Raw genomic sequence first — 19,614 nt, 5'->3', positions numbered from 1 at the left:
CATCCATCCATCCATCCATCATCCATCCATCCATCATCCATCCATCCATCCATCCATCCATCCATCCATCCCACCCTGTGCCACTGCCACGCTCACACCCATCCAGCCTCAACACCCCCACGGAGAGCTCTGCACACTCTTCCACAATTTTTAGCTTGTTTAATTGTTCCACAATTCAGAGATTCTCAGCCAACCCACCTAGCAGGATACATTATTTAACTATTTGTTTCAGCACTTTTGAGTGCAGAATATGAGAAACTTCATGCATTAATAGTGAAGAATAAATCAAAATGGGACATCTATACTTTCCACTGGAGAACAGGGAAAGATGGAACATTGGAAGAGAAAACAAAAGTGTTCCTCGGAGAGTTCAGAGGTAAGGAAGATCAAAACAATTTACAAATACTTTTCATTTGCTTCCTCATAATACAGTGAAAAGCACCACAAAATTTAACCTGTGGGGGCACAGATTTCCAGCTCATGCTGCAAATATTTAGAATTTTGCTGTTTTCAGCTGCCATGCCCCTTCAGTGCTGCGCTCCTGCCATGCCTCCCTGCTCACACACTGCATCTCCTCTCTCACACCTCCCTTGGTACCCAAATCTGGCACACCATCCACACCTTGAGATCTTGGCTATCCCTGAGCTACCTCTCAGCCCACAGACCAGGCCAGGCCCCAGATAATCGAGTGGTACTGGCAGCAAAAGCATTTAACTTCTCAGCTCGTTCCACCCCAAAGTGTGGCAATAGCCTAGAAATATAGAGAGATGAGTGGCAAATCTACAGGAAAAAGGCACAAATATCTGACTAAACAGAAGATGAAGAGGATGGCTTTGGCAAGCAGGAGTACCTACAGCTCCAGAAGAAAATGAAGGGATAAAAGCATGCTGTGTTCTGAGCACAGGGACAAAAAGACTGATTTAGACTAGCAACAGCTAGCAGAGAAACTGCAATTATTTCACCAATAATTACTACTGGAATTTTTCCTATGATCTTACATTAATAAATTAATGAAACCTTTCACATCCTGGAATCAGATGAAAGCTGAAATAATGTAACCTACATAAACATGCACTCAAAGTAGTGCTAGAAAGCAATTTAAAATAGAGGGTTTACAAACTGGAGAAGAAAGTTCAATAACAATTGTGAACAGATTAATAAAAAGATACTTGAAATGATGTGCTGTAGAAGAGGGAGGCTCCTTTGTGCCTTCTCTGATGGTGAGAGCCTCTGATAAGAAAGAGAAAGGGCTGTGCATGCGACGAGGCCCTCATGAAACAGTAGAAGTATCAGGAAATTAGAATTTCAGCCATTTCCACAGAGGTCAACCAGTGCAGCCACTCCAGTGAGGACCCTGGGTTTGACTTGTCTCCTCCAGCAAATGAAACTCAACTTTATTTGCAAAAAAAAGGGAAATTTGAATTGTCTCTGAATTCAGCCATGTCTAAAGAGCAGAACCAGCCTGCTAATATGCAATAGTAAGAAAAAACCAAGGATTATTACTGTAAATATTCATGTATCTATGCATTCCACTTAGGTGGAGCTGCAATCAGTGACGAGCAGATTTCAAGTAGTTCCTATGGTTTGGCTTTCCAAAAAAAAATGTTACCATTACAAACTTAAATATTCTCATTTTTGTGTCAGTGACTGAACTTCTCCCTGTCCACTACCAATATGTCGTATTTATTGTATATATTGTATTGCATATTCTATATATTGTTTGTCCACAAAAAGGTCCCACTAAGATGTTTCAATAAAACAGAGAAATTCTGTCCAACATTTTAATGAAATGTATTAAATACTCTCAGCTTTTCAGGACAGCAGGAGTGGTTTAAAGTCCCTGCACACATTTCGAGCAATGGATTCTGAAAGACACAAACTCAAGCAGCAGAAACTTTGTACCATGGGTTTATTCACCACTTCCCTTGTCATTTCCAGAACCCCTGGCATTAGTCTCTACATTAATTTCCTACGCTTTTGTTGTTATTAGGAATTGCTGGAATGTCCATTAGGGAGGAACCACTCTGGGCTTCCATTGCTTACAGAGGCATCCTTCTCTCCTCAATTCTTGGCAACTTCTGCAGCACAAAACTGGGCTCAGAACACTGGGACTACATTAAAGCAGTGCCCACAGACCTAACTGCTCGCTCAGATCTTGTTTATGAAGGTGAAAATAAAATGTTTGCATGCTGAAGACTTTGACATTTCTGCCTATTGCCTCAGCCTAACATTCAGTATTTCACATGCACCTTGAATGGATGCTCACACTGAATCTCAGGAAGACAGATTCTTTATTTGTCTTGGAGCTAAGCTTGAAAAATACTCAATAATGCAGCAGGCAATTTCAGCTGTGGGGTAGGAAGAAGACAGAGGGACTAAAACCAACTCCTCCAATGGAGTTCAAGAACTGGCAGACACGATAAGGTGTCAGGAAAAGCAGAAGAAAACACTCCAAAACACACAAGCAAGCAAGCAAACAAACAAATAAACAATAACAAACAAAACAAAACCCCCAAAAGACAAACACCCCTCCTAAAAAAAACCCCAAACCCTCCAAAACCCCAAATAAACAAAAAAAAAAAAAAAAACAGAAAAACCCAAACAGCCAAACAAACAACACAAAAAAACCTCCAAAAAACCCAAAGCACACCTAAGAGACTCAACCCAACTGAAAAACAAACCTACACAAACAAAACCAAACCTCCTGAAAAATCCCTCAGAACTAAAACTAAAAAACAAGACAGAAACAAACAAGCAACCACAGAAACCAAGGGGAAAACCCCCAAACTCAAAACAAATCCCAACCAAACCCAAATAACCAACCAAAAAACTCCCCAAAAATGAATAAAACAAAGAAAGGGGAAACAAGCCAGATCTAAGCCACTGCTGAGATGGAGGTGCCACCAGTATCTGCTGGCAGCAATATATTGTAATTCTGACCCATAGGTATGAAATTCACTAATTTGGCATCACAAAAAGTATCCTGAAGGCTGCCAATCCTGCAGCTGAGAGCAAAGCAAGAAGAAACTTCCACTGAACTGGGTGAAAAAGAAGCCAGAAAGAAAAACCTTTTCGTGTAGTCACTGCAGAATATTTGCATCTACCAACTTACAGTGAAGGTTAAAAAAAAAAAACCCAAAAAACGTAAAAGTAGGAAAATATTAAAATGCTAGAATAATAGAGATCACACAAAATAAAATCAGGGAGTGAAATGTTAAATTTAATAAGCTTCCTGCTCTTACAGCAACATTTTGTGTTGAACTGCTAAAAGTACTTTACAAGGAAGGCAAGTTCAGGCACTTGAACGATGGTGCCAGAAGCTGCAGCACTTTTCTGTTATCTCTCTGCTCAAGAATAATCCATCTGTGTACAGGCACAGCAAAGGGTATCTCACAACCTGTGTGTTTAATGCAGGTCTGAGGCATGTGTGTGCTGTGCAATATCAAAACCTTCCAAAATCCTATTTTTCTTGGTTCTCGACGCAACAGAAAATAAGTTTCTCTGTGGGAAAGTGTTTGAGGAAGCAATGTTGAAGCACAACGGCCTCACTGCCCACATTTTGGTGCCAGAAAATGTGATTTTACAGGAAGCATCCAGCAGGAAGCTGATGCCATGAAGGCACAGAGGCTGGGATGATTCTTGTTCTCTTCCTTGGCTGTTCAGGAGACTCCAAAACGTGATGTGGATCAGTTTTCACTTCCACCTAATAGTGGTGAAATAAGGAATTCAGAGAGTGGTGTTCTACTAATCATTATATTCTCCAATAAATCTCTTGTTTCTTTAATCTTACCCCTCTTCCAAAAGCTGGGAGTGTAATTTACTTCCTTCCCGATACAGGCTTCTTGCACTCACATTGGTATCCTGCTTTTCCTCATACCTTTGCATTTATCAATCACATTTTGTCTCATATAAGTTTGTAAAATTTACAATAACCCACAACCCAGAGAAGTAATCCTGAATATTTAAATTCCTACTGAGACTTAATTGACTGTAAATACATTGACCACAAATTAAAAATCACATGGTGAGACACAGCTTCACACTTGGTGTGGAGAAGAAATAGCAATAATTGATTTTTACAACTCAGCCACCTACAGCACAAACATAAACACCACTTATCCCAGCAGCTGAAAATGGAACCACAGACCTTATTTGTACACACTACAAGTGATCTTAAATTAATTGTGCTGCTACTTGAGGGGCAAGTACTGGAAAACAGTTCAAGCTGCAAGAGACAAGGTGGCGTTTCCTCTGGTGATTCTGAAAATGACCCAAATCTTTCCATCTATCCATTTAAAAGTTCTAAATGATCACAAGTGAAACAAACCAAAAATCTTTGTTCTCCTCTCTGTTTAAAAATCGGTGTCCAAATCACACATTCTGTGTAAAACACAATTCATCTTCACCTTTTTTGTTTTCAAACTCTAGTCCAAGCTAAAAGGTCTGGCATCACTTATTGTTATGATTATTAGTATCAGTATCCAAATGATTAAAAAAAAAAAGACTGCTGGCCATTTCTATTTCATTTTCCTATACGTGTAAATAATATGTTAATATATCTCTTTATGACTCTAGTGTTTTAGGAAATGCTCTAGAGGTGTTTTACACCTGCATCTCATATTCCCAAACCAAGGGGGGTTTCCCTCCTGGGAGGACCACTAGGAACCATTAAATATGTGTGAATTTAATTTATCCAAGGTACCCTGCAATTCATTTTTCATGTCATTGCTTTTTATTTTTTAGTTTCCTCTGTGATTTTTTTGCTGGTATCTCCCTCAGCAGTAACAATCACTCAGGTTCAGGACAGTCTTCACTAACACATTTCAGTTTTAACCACGACTAAACCCAAAATGATTTTTTTCTGAAATATTTCAGAGATGAAATTTGGGTCGAACACTGCACATCTTGCAGTCTACCAGTGCAAACCAAAGCAGCTGATTTTATCTATGATATTTTACATGAAAACGTGTTATTCTCAGCACCGAGAGAGGATTTCTCTCTACATTGGCCTTTCCTGATGACAAAACGCACGATCAAGTTCTTTACTGTGTTTCAGAAGAAGATCCCTAAAAAATAATTCCTGTATTTATGGTTTTCTAAGAGCAGAGTGACAACTTATAAATAGCAACAGTAAGAGATCTGATTTAATTCAGAATAAGAACAATTTTTTTTTTCCTGAATTGAGGAGCTCCTTCCACATACGGAATTCCAAGTCACAGCAATACCAGCTTTTAAATATAAATTTAATGTTTTATCTCTGGTCAAGGAACACCACGTGGAAGGACACTGCAACACACACCTTGTTTGGTGTTGAAAAATGAAAAAAACAATTTTACACTTAAAAGAAAGAAACAAAACCAATTAGAAAAGCCAAAAACAAAATGTTTGGTCCCCAGCTAAACACTGTCTGAGATGCTAAAGGCCAGGTCTGCTTTTAGATGATCTGTAGGAATTGCACTGTTATTACATCTGTGTCACTTTGTGGGGAACATAATTATCTGAAGCTCAAGAGTTCATAACTGTGAGAGAAAGTTGCTAAGTTCTGCACATGATACTTAAAGGAATTTTTTAAAGAAATTTAAATTTTGTAAGACATATTACTTATATGAATTTTAAACCAGGTAAATAGTTTTTATAATAATTTATTAAATGCAGATAGAAGGGAAAACAGAGTATTTCAAACATGACAAGCCAAAACATCCAAGATGTATCACATTAAAGGCCCTCAAAATAAAAATCCCTTCATTTTTAGAATTTAGACACCATCCAGAGAGAGGACTGAAAGCATTTTCCCCAGATTGATAAACCTGATTTTGACACACAGTTGATTCTTTGGAACAGCTGATTAATTCCTCAAGCTGAGCAGTTTTAATTTGTTCCAGCAGTTATGGGCAGTAAAAGCATTGCCACAACTGCAAGGTGGGACTGTTGAGCCCAGAAGATCCTGGATAACTTTACTTTTCACCAGTTGACTTTATTGCTGGTATTTAGGGAAAGGAACCCAAACAGGAGAAAACCACAAACTACTTATAGATCTTTCTACATGATAATACCCTCTTCTCACAGTGTAATAGCTCAAACCAATTTTTAAAAAATTGAATATTTTAAAATGCAGTGTGATACTGCTGAGGACAAAAATGCACACACACACACCAATTCTGCAAAGAATTAGAGCTATAATTTTATTGAGTATTCCCAGACTGCTCCACTGTGGTGGGTGCACTGACAAACCCTGGACACTTCATAAATACCAACATGAATTATATAAACTCAGAGGGGGAAAAGTCCCCTGAAAAATCTCATTCCCAAAGTTTCTCCAGGCAGCAAAGCTGCTGTCTTTGCTCACAAGCTGCAGGTGCAGCCCTGGTGATGTTTCATTCTCCCATCACCATGTTTTCACAACCCAGGATGGTGCTCAAGCTTCTGGCCCTTCTCTGCACCTGCCCTGCTCAGAGTTTTTACCTTTTCCCTCCTTCCCCTGCTGCCCTGGAATTGAGGCTGGCTGTGAACCTGAGCCCAATCCAGCTGACTCTGCCCTTCTGTTGCAGTTTGTGACGATCTCAGATTTACAGAGAAGGGAATGCTGCAAAAATGGGGAACACGGGAGGAGGATCAGCACTGAGGGGAGGGTGGTGGATCCTGGCACAGAGAATGAAGTGCGGCTGCTGCAAGGGGGGAGACAAAACTTGGGAAAGCTCTGGAAAACCGGGAGACTGTGAGAGTGTCAAGGGGAGAGCTGAACGAGTTCCAAGGGGCTAAAAAGGAACGAGAAGTTTTTAGACTGACAGAGATAGAGGTGCTGGCTCTGCACAGACCAGGCTGAGCCACAGCACATCCTCAGGCTCCAGCTGTGACATTCCACAGCTGGAATCGGGATCCCTCCTTCCCAAATAACAACCTCAGCGGACAATTCACTCCAAAATGGCTTTAAAGAGGTGCTGGGGGATTCCTCCCTCCTCGTCTTCCTTCCTTTCACTGCTGTAACCAAATGCTGCATTTATACATGGCTCTGGGATACAAACTCTATTTTTTAACAATGTGTCATGCCATGACTTTACTGTAAATATGGTCAATATTAACTATGAACTAAAATAGTACATTACAGAGATATTTTACAGCCTTACACTGCACCTCACAAATCCATTTTCTTTTCAGTGTAAGTAGTTCACCATTTCTGTTTCAAAATTCAGGAGATGCATGTTACTACTTTTTAATTTGCTGGCTTTGCTTATTCTCGGTTAACTTAAGCAATAAACTTTGATTTATATTTATTTACATATGGTAGATATATACTTGTTATATATTTATATATAACCAATATAAATGTTTTTAATATGTATATACACATTTATACGTATTTTCCCGCCTAACTTTACTACTTGAAATATATATTTGTATCTCAAATAGTTATGCTAGGCTTTGCTCATGTGCCTTACTGTAATAATGCTCTCCTGAAGCATTAGGTCAGCTCTACTATGGCAAACAAGGCTAAAAATAAGACTTGAGAACAGTATGGATTGAGGTAAAACGAGCACGAGCAGCTGCCACTAGATGGCAAGACAGGCTCACATTACTTTGCAGGGCTGGGTTCGGGCTGGTTTTTATTTTTTTTCCCTTTATATAAGAGGAATATGTAACATTTGTATTTCAAACATGGTGTCGACACTTCTCTCCCATGCCATTCCAAGTTTATCTGGTGATCTGAAGTTGGTGAACGAAGCCAACCACTTGAAAAGCCCTTTAGAAAACACAGGCACCACAGAAATAATGTTTACTGGTAAGCTGAACTGGAAGATTATAAAAAAAATTATCTCTTTAATCTCTTAAAAAAAGAGATTTTTAAGAAATGTGCTGAAAAAAAGTAATGTGTTTAAAGAAAGGGCGCTTCACTTATGTGTGAAAAGGTAGAGACAAGTGTCTAAGACAACACCTAAATGAACACACACTCCCAAACTTCCCTCTGGCCTCTGCTCACTTGCTTACTAACACCAGCATTGTCCACACGGATCAAATAAATGGTCTGCAAAAACACAAATGTAGCATCTCTCAAATTGTTTGGCTGCCTTAAAATATCAGTGAAGAGCAGGATGGAAATGGTCCTGAGTACCTGAAGAGCAGCAGTTGCACCTGCAAGACTGGATGTGGAAACCTGAAAGTCTCTGAATTCTATGACCTGTGGAAGATTTAACAGACTGTAACTGAGTTTGTAAGAGCCTTGTGTAAAGCTTGCGGCTGCTGGCATTACCTACATCCACTAACATCAGACCCAAAGGTAATTATTTATTTTTTTAAATTTATTATTTAAATTATATATATATATATATATATATATATATATATATATATATATATATAAATAATATATATTTTATATATATATATAATTATATATATACAATTATTATTTTATATATATATATAAATTAATTATATATAAATTATTTAAAATAATTATTTATTTTAAATATTATTTATTTATCCTGTTCAGTCTTTCAGTTGCTCAGTTGCTACGTCAGGGTCAGAGAGGGCTCCAGAACCAGGGACAAAGAGCAGTCACGCTGATATCCATGACTGGCCATATGAAGAAACTAACACATGATGTGGATTAAAAAGGTCTAAAAATTACTCAGAATGTCCCAAATGACTTTATTTTTTTATCACAGTAGCTAAGTGCCTTCCTCACACTTTATGTCCAGGATGTTATAGATGGGAAAACTGGAAAAGTATGAGGTATTTCCAGACAGGCTGGGGCTGGTTGGGCACTTCAAACATGTATCAATAAATGCATCTCACCTCCATGCAATCCAGTCTGGTTTCATTACTTCTAGTGCCCAAAGCAGCTTTTTGGGTTACACTATTTGGAGTTAAAGAGTCCTGTATGGTAGAACTCTTGCGCCCCCCACATTCAATTCTTGCTCCTAATGAACCAAGAGCACGTTGAGTTTCTGTTTCACTGCCAGAGTCCCTCTGCTGCTCAAATTGAGAGAAGATGCAGACAAAAAAGTATGTATATGAACTTAAAGCTACATTCAAACACAAACAGACCAGTGGAGGAAACTGAGGCACATGCTAACTCCACATAAATACTGGTTTTTCAAATTTCACTTTTGACAGTGCAAACAATTTCCATTGAAAATGAAAAAACCTACAAACAAAACGTCAAAACCTCATTTATTTGATAACAGCTGTGTACAACCCCACCACTGTGGCATTTTTCTGGACAGTCAGCACTGCAGTGACCCATCATTTCTTACCTAAACTGAAGTATTAAAGTACAACTACAGAGAGATATAAGACAAATTCAGCTGCTGGCTGCAGAACCTCTGCCTCTGTAGAGCAGGCATGAAGTGCCACAGGTTGCTAATTAACATCACTGCTAATGGTCTACCTGCACGAGAAAACCTCATTTTACAAAGAGCAGAGTTTTACCACATACTGTCTGAGAAACAATTCTCCTGTATTTTTCTACCTCCACATGCCACACTAGCAGACTGCATTATTTTTTTTAAATAAAATATATTCCTTTTCTTCTATAAAAAATAAATGTCTCAAAAATCATGTTAGAGGTCAGCAGTGCCAACCAAAATCGACTCCTGTTGTTGTTTCTCCATTCCCAGCACATTTCCCTCCTGGCCCGTGACATTCCCCTGCTGTGACAGGAACAAACTGCAGCAGCGATGATCCCACCTTGCTTACATCCTTGTGAGTGCTCAGTACCCACCCAAAACACGAGTGCAAGAGGGAAGAAATTACTTTAAATCATCTGTGACCCCTGAGTTCTGCAAGCAGAGCTGGCAGGTGCTGGCTGTCAGCAGCTTCAGCTCAGCCCAACCCAAACAACTCCTGAAAGCAACAACAGGCACCCTTACCATTCCAGGGTGACATTTCGGGCTAAAGGAATTAAAATGTTACGAGGCCTTTGTGGAGCAGAGTCTCAGTGCACCAAATACAGACACAAGCACCTCTCTCCTGCTCTGCCCATGTGGACTGACGGGAGAACAAACTGTCTGCTGCCATCACCTGGGAGCGAGGGGCAGGTCTCAGCTCCATAGAGTGAGGGCTGCCAGCTCTCACACCCAGACAGATGAGCCTGTTCTCTGTGGTTTGTTTTACCCTGGGCTCACGGGAACTGCAGGAGAGGATGGAGAAGGAGCCTGTCCAGGTAAAGGTCTAGCACAAGAGCAGCACCCGTGAAGGAAGGAGGAGGGAAGGAAACTCACTGTGAGCTTCCCTTTCTTGCCTGTGATTTCACCTGCCTTTCACAGTGGCAGATGATGCCCAGACACATCAATGCACCCACTGCCATACCCCATTTCCAATCTCAAGCGTTCTTAAGCACACAGCTACAGCAAGAATTAATAATGTCTTGGAAAATGTTCCTTTTCACTCTCAGGCCTCGTAAAAAGAGCAGGATGATGTTGTGGCTTCAAGTTAGACTCAAGACAGATACTGGCATACAATGAGACTTTACCCGCACTCAGCTTTCTATCAGATTGTCTGGCTTACAACTTCAAAGATCTGGAGTGGCTAGAAGTCTATTCACACTTCTAAAAACAAAACTCCCACATCCTCCTTCTGCAAAACCTTTAAAATAGTTACTCTCTCCTCTGTACTTCACACACTTGTCCTATCTGTGCCCCTTCCCCATCTTAGTAGTCATCACAGACAATAACAAAGAAAGTTAGTTCCTCTGACATCACAACTGAAGTGGGAGGCTGAAGTAAAAAAATTTTTTTTTAAAAAAGCGAAATATTGATATAATCTAAAAATTAGGACCAAAATTATGTACAAAAGAGCCTACCTAACCAGCTGCTCAAAGCACTAAAAGCAGAAATAAATTAATTAATGAGTTCTGCCAGCTCCCGAGAATTTTGTGACTGGCAGCAGCCAGATATTTTCCACTTCACTTCCAAGTGTCTTTTCATTCATGTGTTACAAATCAAGCCTCAGTTTGCCAGTGTGGAGGGAAAGCACTGAGTTTTGGTGAGGAGGAGATGTAGGCCCAGCCTGGGAGCAGCGCAGCCTCAGGTCACAAACACCAACTGGGCTTGCACTGAAATGTCATTTCCTCCACCATCACATGCTGTGCTGTGACTGCCCCAAGTGCTAAATAGAGTTCAGCTCCACGGAGGACAGACCTGAACAGAGGCAGCACATGGTCTAAATCCCTGACTTAACTTTTCTAGGCAGTGGTGTTGAGGTCTTCAAGGTGCAGGGCAATGCTCAGTGGGATGTTCTGCATTGCCCAGGCTGAATTCTCACAAAAGCTCAGGAATCTGGTCTGTGGCTTTAGCACAGAGCTGAACACAACCAACAACATTCTGACTTTAAAATCTCCACGGAATGGTACGTATATTATCATAAGAAATTATTTAAATATTGTACTCAAGCATTTCTTGATCTCTGCTAAAAACCTGGCACCGTTTCTTGTTCTGTGTGCTGTACTACTTCATAAATTAAATACTCATCAGCCAGGTCCCTTCCTTCCCACCTGTCCACTTCTGTTCAAAAATAAACTCTCAAATATTGCACCACACAGTGAGACATAGTTCAGAACAGGACCTTTTCTACAGACTTGCAAACAGTATTACAGAGGATTTTCTATCCTAAAATTCCTGTAATCATAATTTTTTTTCTGAATACCTGAAAAAACCCCGGTGGTACTGGACCTACTGGCATGCCATCTCCTGGGGGAATGTTTCCTAGCACTGGGCTGGGAGCTGCTGCAGCACTCTGAAAAGAACAAAGGGAGAATAAACCTTTGTCATTGCATGGTAGGCATTAAACTCCCCCCAAAAAAACCCCAAACCTGACCAAAGTGCAGAAAATAATTATCTGGATATGTCATTATGCCATTGTTTCATCTAAAGGTAAATTAAAATTGTTTAGCCTTTTGTCTATAACGAGTACCATGATCTGTTGAAATAACAAATGTATTTTGAGGGGAAGGATGCCAGATATTGCACAGGCCAATTAGGCAAAGCTTGACTGAATTTTAAAAAATGTTGTATCTGAGTGTCTCTACATGCACCAATGTGAATGTAAGTTGCATACTTCTTGTCTCTGCATATGAACAGTCTCACACATGCACAAGGATATATACAGAGCATAGAAAAAGTAATTTATGCATTTTATCAGCAATTTCTAAGCACTTTAAAGATAATTTCAGCAGCCTGTAATATTTTTTAAGAACAACAACAAGCTTCAAAACAGGGCTGTTATAAACAGTACAAGAAGGGATGCTCATGATTCTGCTGGTAATGCTCAAGATTTTACCAACCCCAAAAATAACCACCATGACAAATTAGAAGAATTCAGGTTACGTTTTTGGAAGGGAAAAGAAAAAAGGGATTTCTAAGGAGTGAATCAGAGGATGAAATTAGTTACCTTTGCAAATCCTTCAGCTGGAATAAGCGAGTAAAGAATATTGCTCCTGGCAATTTTCATGCAGGAGATTGTCACAGAAAAGAGAAGCCAAACTGTTTCTGTTGCCATGTGCTGGAACCTCAATTACTTTTAATTTCTAGCATTCTTCCTTCCTACAATGTGTTTCTGTATGGCATGAGGCTGAATCACCTGTAAATGCTCAAAGTCTTGAGTGAAAGTACTGGAGCACACAGAATGCTCCCAGAGCCACTGGCAGGTTACTAATGACCTGCCAAAGCCTGCCCTGCAAAACACACAGATATTAAATTATCACTCCATTTATTGTGCACGCACACTCGATACCCTAAAGATGCAGATCTGGAAATTGCATTTCCAGGTGTTTGGCACAGCACCTAGGAAAGGAAAGAATGCTGCTGGAAAGACCTGAAGACTGGCACAAAAGGAGGGATGACCTTTTTCAACCAAGCAGAAAGGAAACATTCAGTTAATCACCACATATTTTTTTCATGGCTTAAGCTGTGTTTTAGAATCAAAGTTCTGAACAACTAGCAGTAACATATTTAGCATCCAAGCTGAATGTTCTTTGGAAAAGTCTGGAATGTATCTCTGAAATATAAAGTCTGCAAAAGATGCTGGATTTCAAAATGAGTGCAAGGCTTTTATTCATGAAGAAATCATCTAATAAAGGGTATTGTCTATGCAAGGATCAGTGCTGAAACACTGTAGAATTGCAGCTGACAGGGAAAGCCAGCCAGGTGAGCTGGGTGCAGCAAATCCTTGGAATTATAACCACAAATCATGCAGGGAGAGGCCACCACAAAGCAGCCAGAGGGGTTGTGGCCAAAAAACGTGGTGCTCTGCCAGCCACTGCCATTCACGTCAAATAATTATTTTTGTATCATTTCCATTTCCAAAGGAAAACAGGAAAAAAAGCTGTTTTTGTTGCTGTTTGGGGTTTTTTTTAAGGAAATACGATCTCTTTAAGCATCAATGTGCAATAAACCCACGAGAGGCACAGTCTGAGTGGAGCATGCTGGATGCATAACACAGGTACAGGTTTTCTGGATGAAGGATGACAACAGCAGCACCACTGATGGAGAAAATCAATGATGTTAAAAGCCTGAGCATCTCCAAATGGCCCAAAGAGCCTGAGCTGCAACCAAGGAGGAGCAGCCCATTAAAGGGGCACTGCTGGGCTTCACTGCAGCACCGCCATCCCCTCACTGGGCACACAGGTGACACATGCCACGTGTCCCCTGCCAGCTCCTTGGGGTGACAGGGGAGGGAACAGCCCCTTGGGATGAAAGAGCTCCTGCAGGGACACAGCACCCTGCTGCTGACAGCTCATGCTCTTTCCCACTTTGAAAATTATTCTTTAAAAACCCCCAGCAAATTTAGTTCAAAAATAGAGGGGAAGGGAGAAATAATGACTATTCCAGAACAAAGGGAGAAAAGGATTGAAGTTATAACTGTTAGCCATTTGCTGGCTAAAAAGGCTTTGTAAGAAATATACCTAAAAATAACATTTTCATAATTGTCTCAGAGAGGTGGGGTTTTCCCCTGTTTCTGCATCTTCCCTGGCAGCGACACCAGAGGAACCCAGCCCCGTTGCTGGTGAATCACTCCATGTGCTGGGTTTGATTTTCAGGGGATTCAGTGGAGTTTCAGTGCAAACCCCCTGCCCTGCCCCTGTGAGAACAGGGAGGGAGGGAGGACTCAGCAGCAGGGCAGAGCTGCAGTGCCACAACCCCCAGAATTCTGCAGTTACACTCTCAGGTGTCACAGAAACCTCCATTCCTACCCTTCATTATGCAATGCACTGGCTTTTTTTTCTCTGTTTTCATGTTTGTTTGGGATTTTCTTCCCTGATGGGCAATGAAGTCCCAAAGCCAGAAATAAAGTATTTTCAGTGTTTTGGGTATATTACATTTTCTAGCTTGTGCTAAATAATGAATCTTTTAAGAACTTCTACCAGGTAGATCAATAAACAAACCTGCAACTGCTGCATGGAAATATTCTTATTTATTCTATCCTGATGAATTATTCATTCTTTTTCCACAGTCCCATAGCAAACCATGGCCTCCTTTTGCATGCCTTACAAGTTGTTCATCATTTATACTTCCCTTAGTTTGACATTTTAAATATTTGCAAATTGCTTTCCCTGCTTTTCATAAAAAGATGAAATCGGAAAATTTAGATGGTATAAACTCCTTGTACAGTAGCTAACCTCCTTAAAAATGGAAATCTGTATTTGCTTTTGCAGCTAAAATAATGAATTTATACTAATGAATTTATAATAATTTACAATTATTAATTAAATCTAGGTACTTGACTGAAAGTTATTATGGTCATTCCTTCTCTACCCAAGTTACTCTTGGCAATGCAAAAATAGATTATTATCGTAACTAATAAAACTAGCTATGGTTTAGGATGGATTTTATAATAAAGAAATCCCAAAGTAAATAAAATGTAAAGTAAAATCATTTAGCTATTCCACTAGTATAGTATCTGAAGTATAAAAATCCAGAGTAAACCTGCAATGCTCATTTTTTGAGGCCATCCCAAGAAGTGGCTGATGAGGGAAGCTTACAAAGAATTTCACTTGAAACCAAAAAATGGTACAAAGAAATGACTTGACTTTATAAAAATCCTCACCTGGCTCTTTCCTTCACCAAGACATTCAATTTCAGGTATTTTGCTTACACTAAAACTTCCTTATTTCAACCCAAAGTTTACCACGTTACTAAATTTGTCCACTCAGGGGAAAGTTCTGTTTTCAAGAAGTCTCACTGATGGGCAATGATGTAACCTACTGGATGATGGAGGGGAGGAGCTGGACCCTACAAATAAAAGTGTTAGACACCCAATTCCCTCATCCCCTCTCCCTCCTCCATGTCAGCCCTAAATCTACTCTTATCATTCAGGAACACAATATTTCCAGATATTCATACAAGCAACCAAAGCATGGCATCTCCAGACAAAGATATTCTGCCGTGGATGGTACAGACACAATCAGCTGAACTAGAGCAGAAAGGATCAGCATCTCAGGATATTTTACACACGCTGGTATTGGGGTAATGAAACAACTTGAATGGTGAATGTGGAGTGTGAAGGACAATGCAGGAAACCACAACCATGTTTGAAATGCTGGTGAGAGCAGCACAGTCAGAAGGAAAAACACAAAATGTCAAAACTTAAACAATTGCTGGTTGGGTTTTTTTTATTTTCTCTTTCTCCTTTTCGGGGGGCAGGGGATAAATATCCAGTTCATTACCTTAGAGAACTATGGGAAGTAAGGAATTTAAACGTAGTTGTAGGTTGTTTTGGGGGTTTTTTTCTGGAAAGACAGATGATGGATGATTACTATTTCCAGTCATATTTACCACCTGTTTAATTTCTGGTCATTGATAGCTTTGAAGTGCAAGGCATACTGCAGCCAGTACCATAAAAAAATACTGAATTTCCTTTCGTAAACACTTCCATTTTTAATTTACCAAGTCTTTCTAAGACACCAGCTGGTTCCTGTAACAGACCTTCCCTATTTGCACCCATCACAAAATAAAGAGGTATTAAAGGAGCTACACTGATTAACCACTAGCAACCTCCTTGCTTTCTCCAAGATGGAACAAAAAACTACTCATCACTCTGAACAACAAAATCAATAAAATTTCAAATATTTTAAATAGGTCTCTGTGCCTTTTGCAAAGCCTCTGACCATGTGGCTGCACACCAAGAAGCCAAAACCCCCGGACTGAGCAGCCTTGGTTTACTCAACACAGATTGGAAGGTCATGCCCAAAAAAGGTGGATTCATCACACTGAAGGAGGCAGGTAATTCGAAAGATCTGGATCATGAGGCGTAATTAAACCCTGGCGTAGCTCCACTGATATATATTTGTCTGAACTGCTTCATTCCTGTTGTGTAACAGGAAGGCATTCACATGACTGCACAAGTCTGAGAACTGTGACTGTGGAAGGTCATTCCTTACAACTTCTCAGTTTTCCTCCAATCCCAGCTCCCTATGGTTTCATCTGGATTCTGCTATTTTATTTCTCTTCATTCCATCTTATTTATGAGTAACAAAGAATAATAAAAATAATGATGCCATCAATGCAGATGAAAAAAACCCCACATTTATTCCTTTTCTTGGAAACACAAAAAGGGTTGCACCAGCAGATGTGGTCATTTAGGGAAGAGCAGATCTGTTGATAATGATGATGATGATGATGATGAAGGTGTCCTCTGAGACTTCACCCATCCTTCTTCCCCGTGAAATAATTCTAGCCCCAAACCCACCTCACTCCAGCAAATATCTGAGGTGGGATCACAGTTTGTATGCCAGTGCCCAGTCTGGGGATTTCATCCTGCTTAGCCGAGACAGAAAAATTTCATTACAGTGCTAAAAACTGGCTACTGGGTTGGAATATAAATTAATTTTGAGCAAAGCTTTGTTATCAGTGAATAAAAGGACTTCAAATTCCTGTTAAAAGACAGCATTTCCATCCTGTCTCTCAGCTGCTGCTTCTTGGATTATTTAGAACATAACTTCCAGATGAGGTTTTCTCAAAATTATGGTTATAAAGAAAAGGTATTTAAACGAAACCTTCATTATTGCCCAGAAGTTAATAAAATCCATACTATGTATAGGTACCAGCAGACTGTTCACTGACACAAAAGTGCAAGAGTAATTTGTGTTGTAGATATGGAAAAAAAACCTATGCCATTCTTTTGAATTTCTGCCCATCCTTCTGAGTTGTTTTTTTTCCAAAACAGACCTGTACTGAAAGGCAGAATACCCAGCTTTCCCCAGGTGGAGAATCACAGAATCACAGCATGAGCCAGGTTGGCAAAGACCTTTGGGACCATCCAGTCCCAGCTGTGACCCAACAGCTCCTCCTCAGCTAAACCATGGCACCGAGTGCCACATCCAGGGCCGGTGACTCCACACCTGCCTGGGCAGCCCATCCCAGTGAGGTTCTTCATGAAGATTCAGAAATGAGACCGACCTCAAGCAATGCTTTCAGCCCGTTTCCTGTGAGGGTGAGGGCACTCCAGTGAGGTGGATTCCCAGGTCTGTGCCTCTGTGCAGGGCAGGGTCCCAGCCCAGGACCCTCCCGAGCTGCAGCAGCAGCACCGTCAGCCCCAGCAGGAACCCCCACGCTGCCAACAACAAAAGCCACTTGAGGACACAAAACGCTGCTGCTGTTGAAGCCTGGAGCCGAGCTGCAGTGATATTTCAACAAAATGACTTCTTTTGCAGAAGTGACACTGACACCCCTCCTCCAGACTCCCTGGAGACCCAGGCAGTTTGCTCGCAGCGCAGAATCCCTCGGCTCCTGTGGGGTCTCAGCACCTCAGGACTGAGGTGTCACCGAGAGCACCCTTGGGGGGCTCGGGAGTCCTGGAATGTTCCAGAAGTGTCTGGTGGCTGGACTTTGATCCTACACAGGAGACGACACCTGTATGAGGATAGGAGGGTTTCACCAGGGTGAATGGTGAAGGGATTGGTTAATTAGAGAGTGAAACACAGGGTTTAGGATTTCTGTACAGGGGGGTTTAGAGGAGTAAGATGGAGGAATTGGGGCGTGTCCTGTCCTTCTTCTTCTTCCTCTTCTCCTCCATCTTCTGTGGTGATGGTGGCACTTTTGGATTGGTTATTACTGAGAGTACACCGGACAATAAAAATAAAAAGGATTGGGGAAAAATGATAAATATTGTACACGTAACAATGGGTATAAAGATAGGTGATTGTCCGGAGGGCAGCACAGTGTGCTCATGGCTGGCTGCTGAGCAGAGCTCTGTCGGGCCGAAAGAAAATCTTTTAGATAAACAATTAATAAACATAAAGACCGAAAGAAGAACTGAAGCCTCTTCTCGTCCTTTGATACGCGGGCTGCCCCAAGGCCACCCCGGGCCTTTCCAGGCCCTTCAAACAGCCGAAATAAACCGGACAGGCTCCTGCTCCCCCGATCACAGCGAGCGCCGGGGCTGCCCCTGCCCGCCCCGAACACGCTCCCCTCACGCAGGGAGCGCCTCGGCCCTCACGCCTTCTGCCTCCAGATGGGCTTCTAAATTCCAGATATTCCCCGTGCTCCAGACACGCCACGCTGCACAAAGAGGATGATCGCTGCTCATCCTTTTCTCCTTCTTCCCCAACACGCTCTTCCATTTTTTTTCCATGCTCTACAGATAATTCATGGTTGGTACAATTGTGCTAATTGGACTAGTATGACAAGACTATCTCATACCCCGACTTCCCCTAGCAATTAAGTGGTTGGCACAGTGTCTTTTAATCATTTAATTAATCTAATTGTTAAACCCACTTTATTTTCCAAAGATTTTAAGATTGCCAGAGTATTGTATCCCAGTTCTTATGGCCCAGCACTCCACACGAGTCAAGTGCTTTTCCATTTTAGGAATATAGTGATTATTAAGATGAAAGTTTTTCTGTATCTCTCTGTCCTTTCCAAGTTATGAAACAAATGAACAAATATGCTGTGAGCTGAAAGACTAAAATTTGATTATGAAATGCAAAGTAGCCTGGTTTGGGGTTATCCTCAGGTCGCCTGGGAGTGATTCAGCAATGCTGGCAATACATGAACAACTTCAGAAAGGAAAATACACCAAAACCCCCTCAGTAATTCCCTCACAATTCAAAATGGATTTTTGTCTCCATATGTAGCTGACTGGAAAAGTCATATGCACAAAAAGATAAATTTTACTTCAGAGGGACCTGAACTGCAAAATTTACTTCATGATGAAAATGTTTTTCTGCTTCTCCAGAGCCTGAAAAATAATTGTTCATTTGCATGTTCTTGTCTGGACCTTCATCTCATGAAATTCCTCTTTAATAACCATTTACTAAGATACCAACCATGGATACATCTCCGCTTTCCAAGAGTGTGCTCCATAAATTATGTCCTAAATGTGAAAACATGTGACTTCACAACACTGTAATTCTGACAGCCTATTTTCATAAACAAATCTTACTGAGGCATCCATTTGGGGGTTTATTTGAACATTAGCTCCATTATCAATGGAATTAGTGGTACATAACACATAACACAATGCACACTTTAGAGTCTCCAGCCTGAAATTCACGGCTTTAAAACCAGTGGTATTTCTTGTGTGTGCAGGTGCTGATGAGTAAATACTTAATTCCCTAAGAAGTACATGTTCATTTGAAGAAAAATAGGACAAATTTAAAACTCATGGAAAGCTAGCCTC

The 19,614-nt window shown here is 40.7% G+C and overlaps 1 protein-coding gene across 4 annotated transcripts in view; it reads right to left on the bottom strand.

The window, feature by feature from the left end:
• SSBP2 (single stranded DNA binding protein 2) overlaps positions 1 to 19,614 on the bottom strand; it is a 136,159-nt gene that overhangs the window by 34,555 nt on the left and 81,990 nt on the right. For 2 of the 4 annotated variants that reach the window (XM_074533091.1, XM_074533093.1), the window contains exon 5: positions 11,644 to 11,733. The exons of the other annotated variants lie outside the window; for them this stretch is intronic. In XM_074533091.1, the coding sequence (XP_074389192.1) occupies positions 11,644 to 11,733 (90 nt within the window). The remainder of the gene's footprint in view (positions 1 to 11,643; positions 11,734 to 19,614) is intronic. 4 annotated transcript variants of the gene reach the window in all.

The sequence above is a fragment of the Zonotrichia albicollis genome, chromosome Z, assembly GCF_047830755.1.
Source record: "Zonotrichia albicollis isolate bZonAlb1 chromosome Z, bZonAlb1.hap1, whole genome shotgun sequence".
Lineage (NCBI taxonomy): Eukaryota > Metazoa > Chordata > Aves > Passeriformes > Passerellidae > Zonotrichia > Zonotrichia albicollis.
This window is presented reverse-complemented; position numbering and strand designations above follow the sequence as displayed.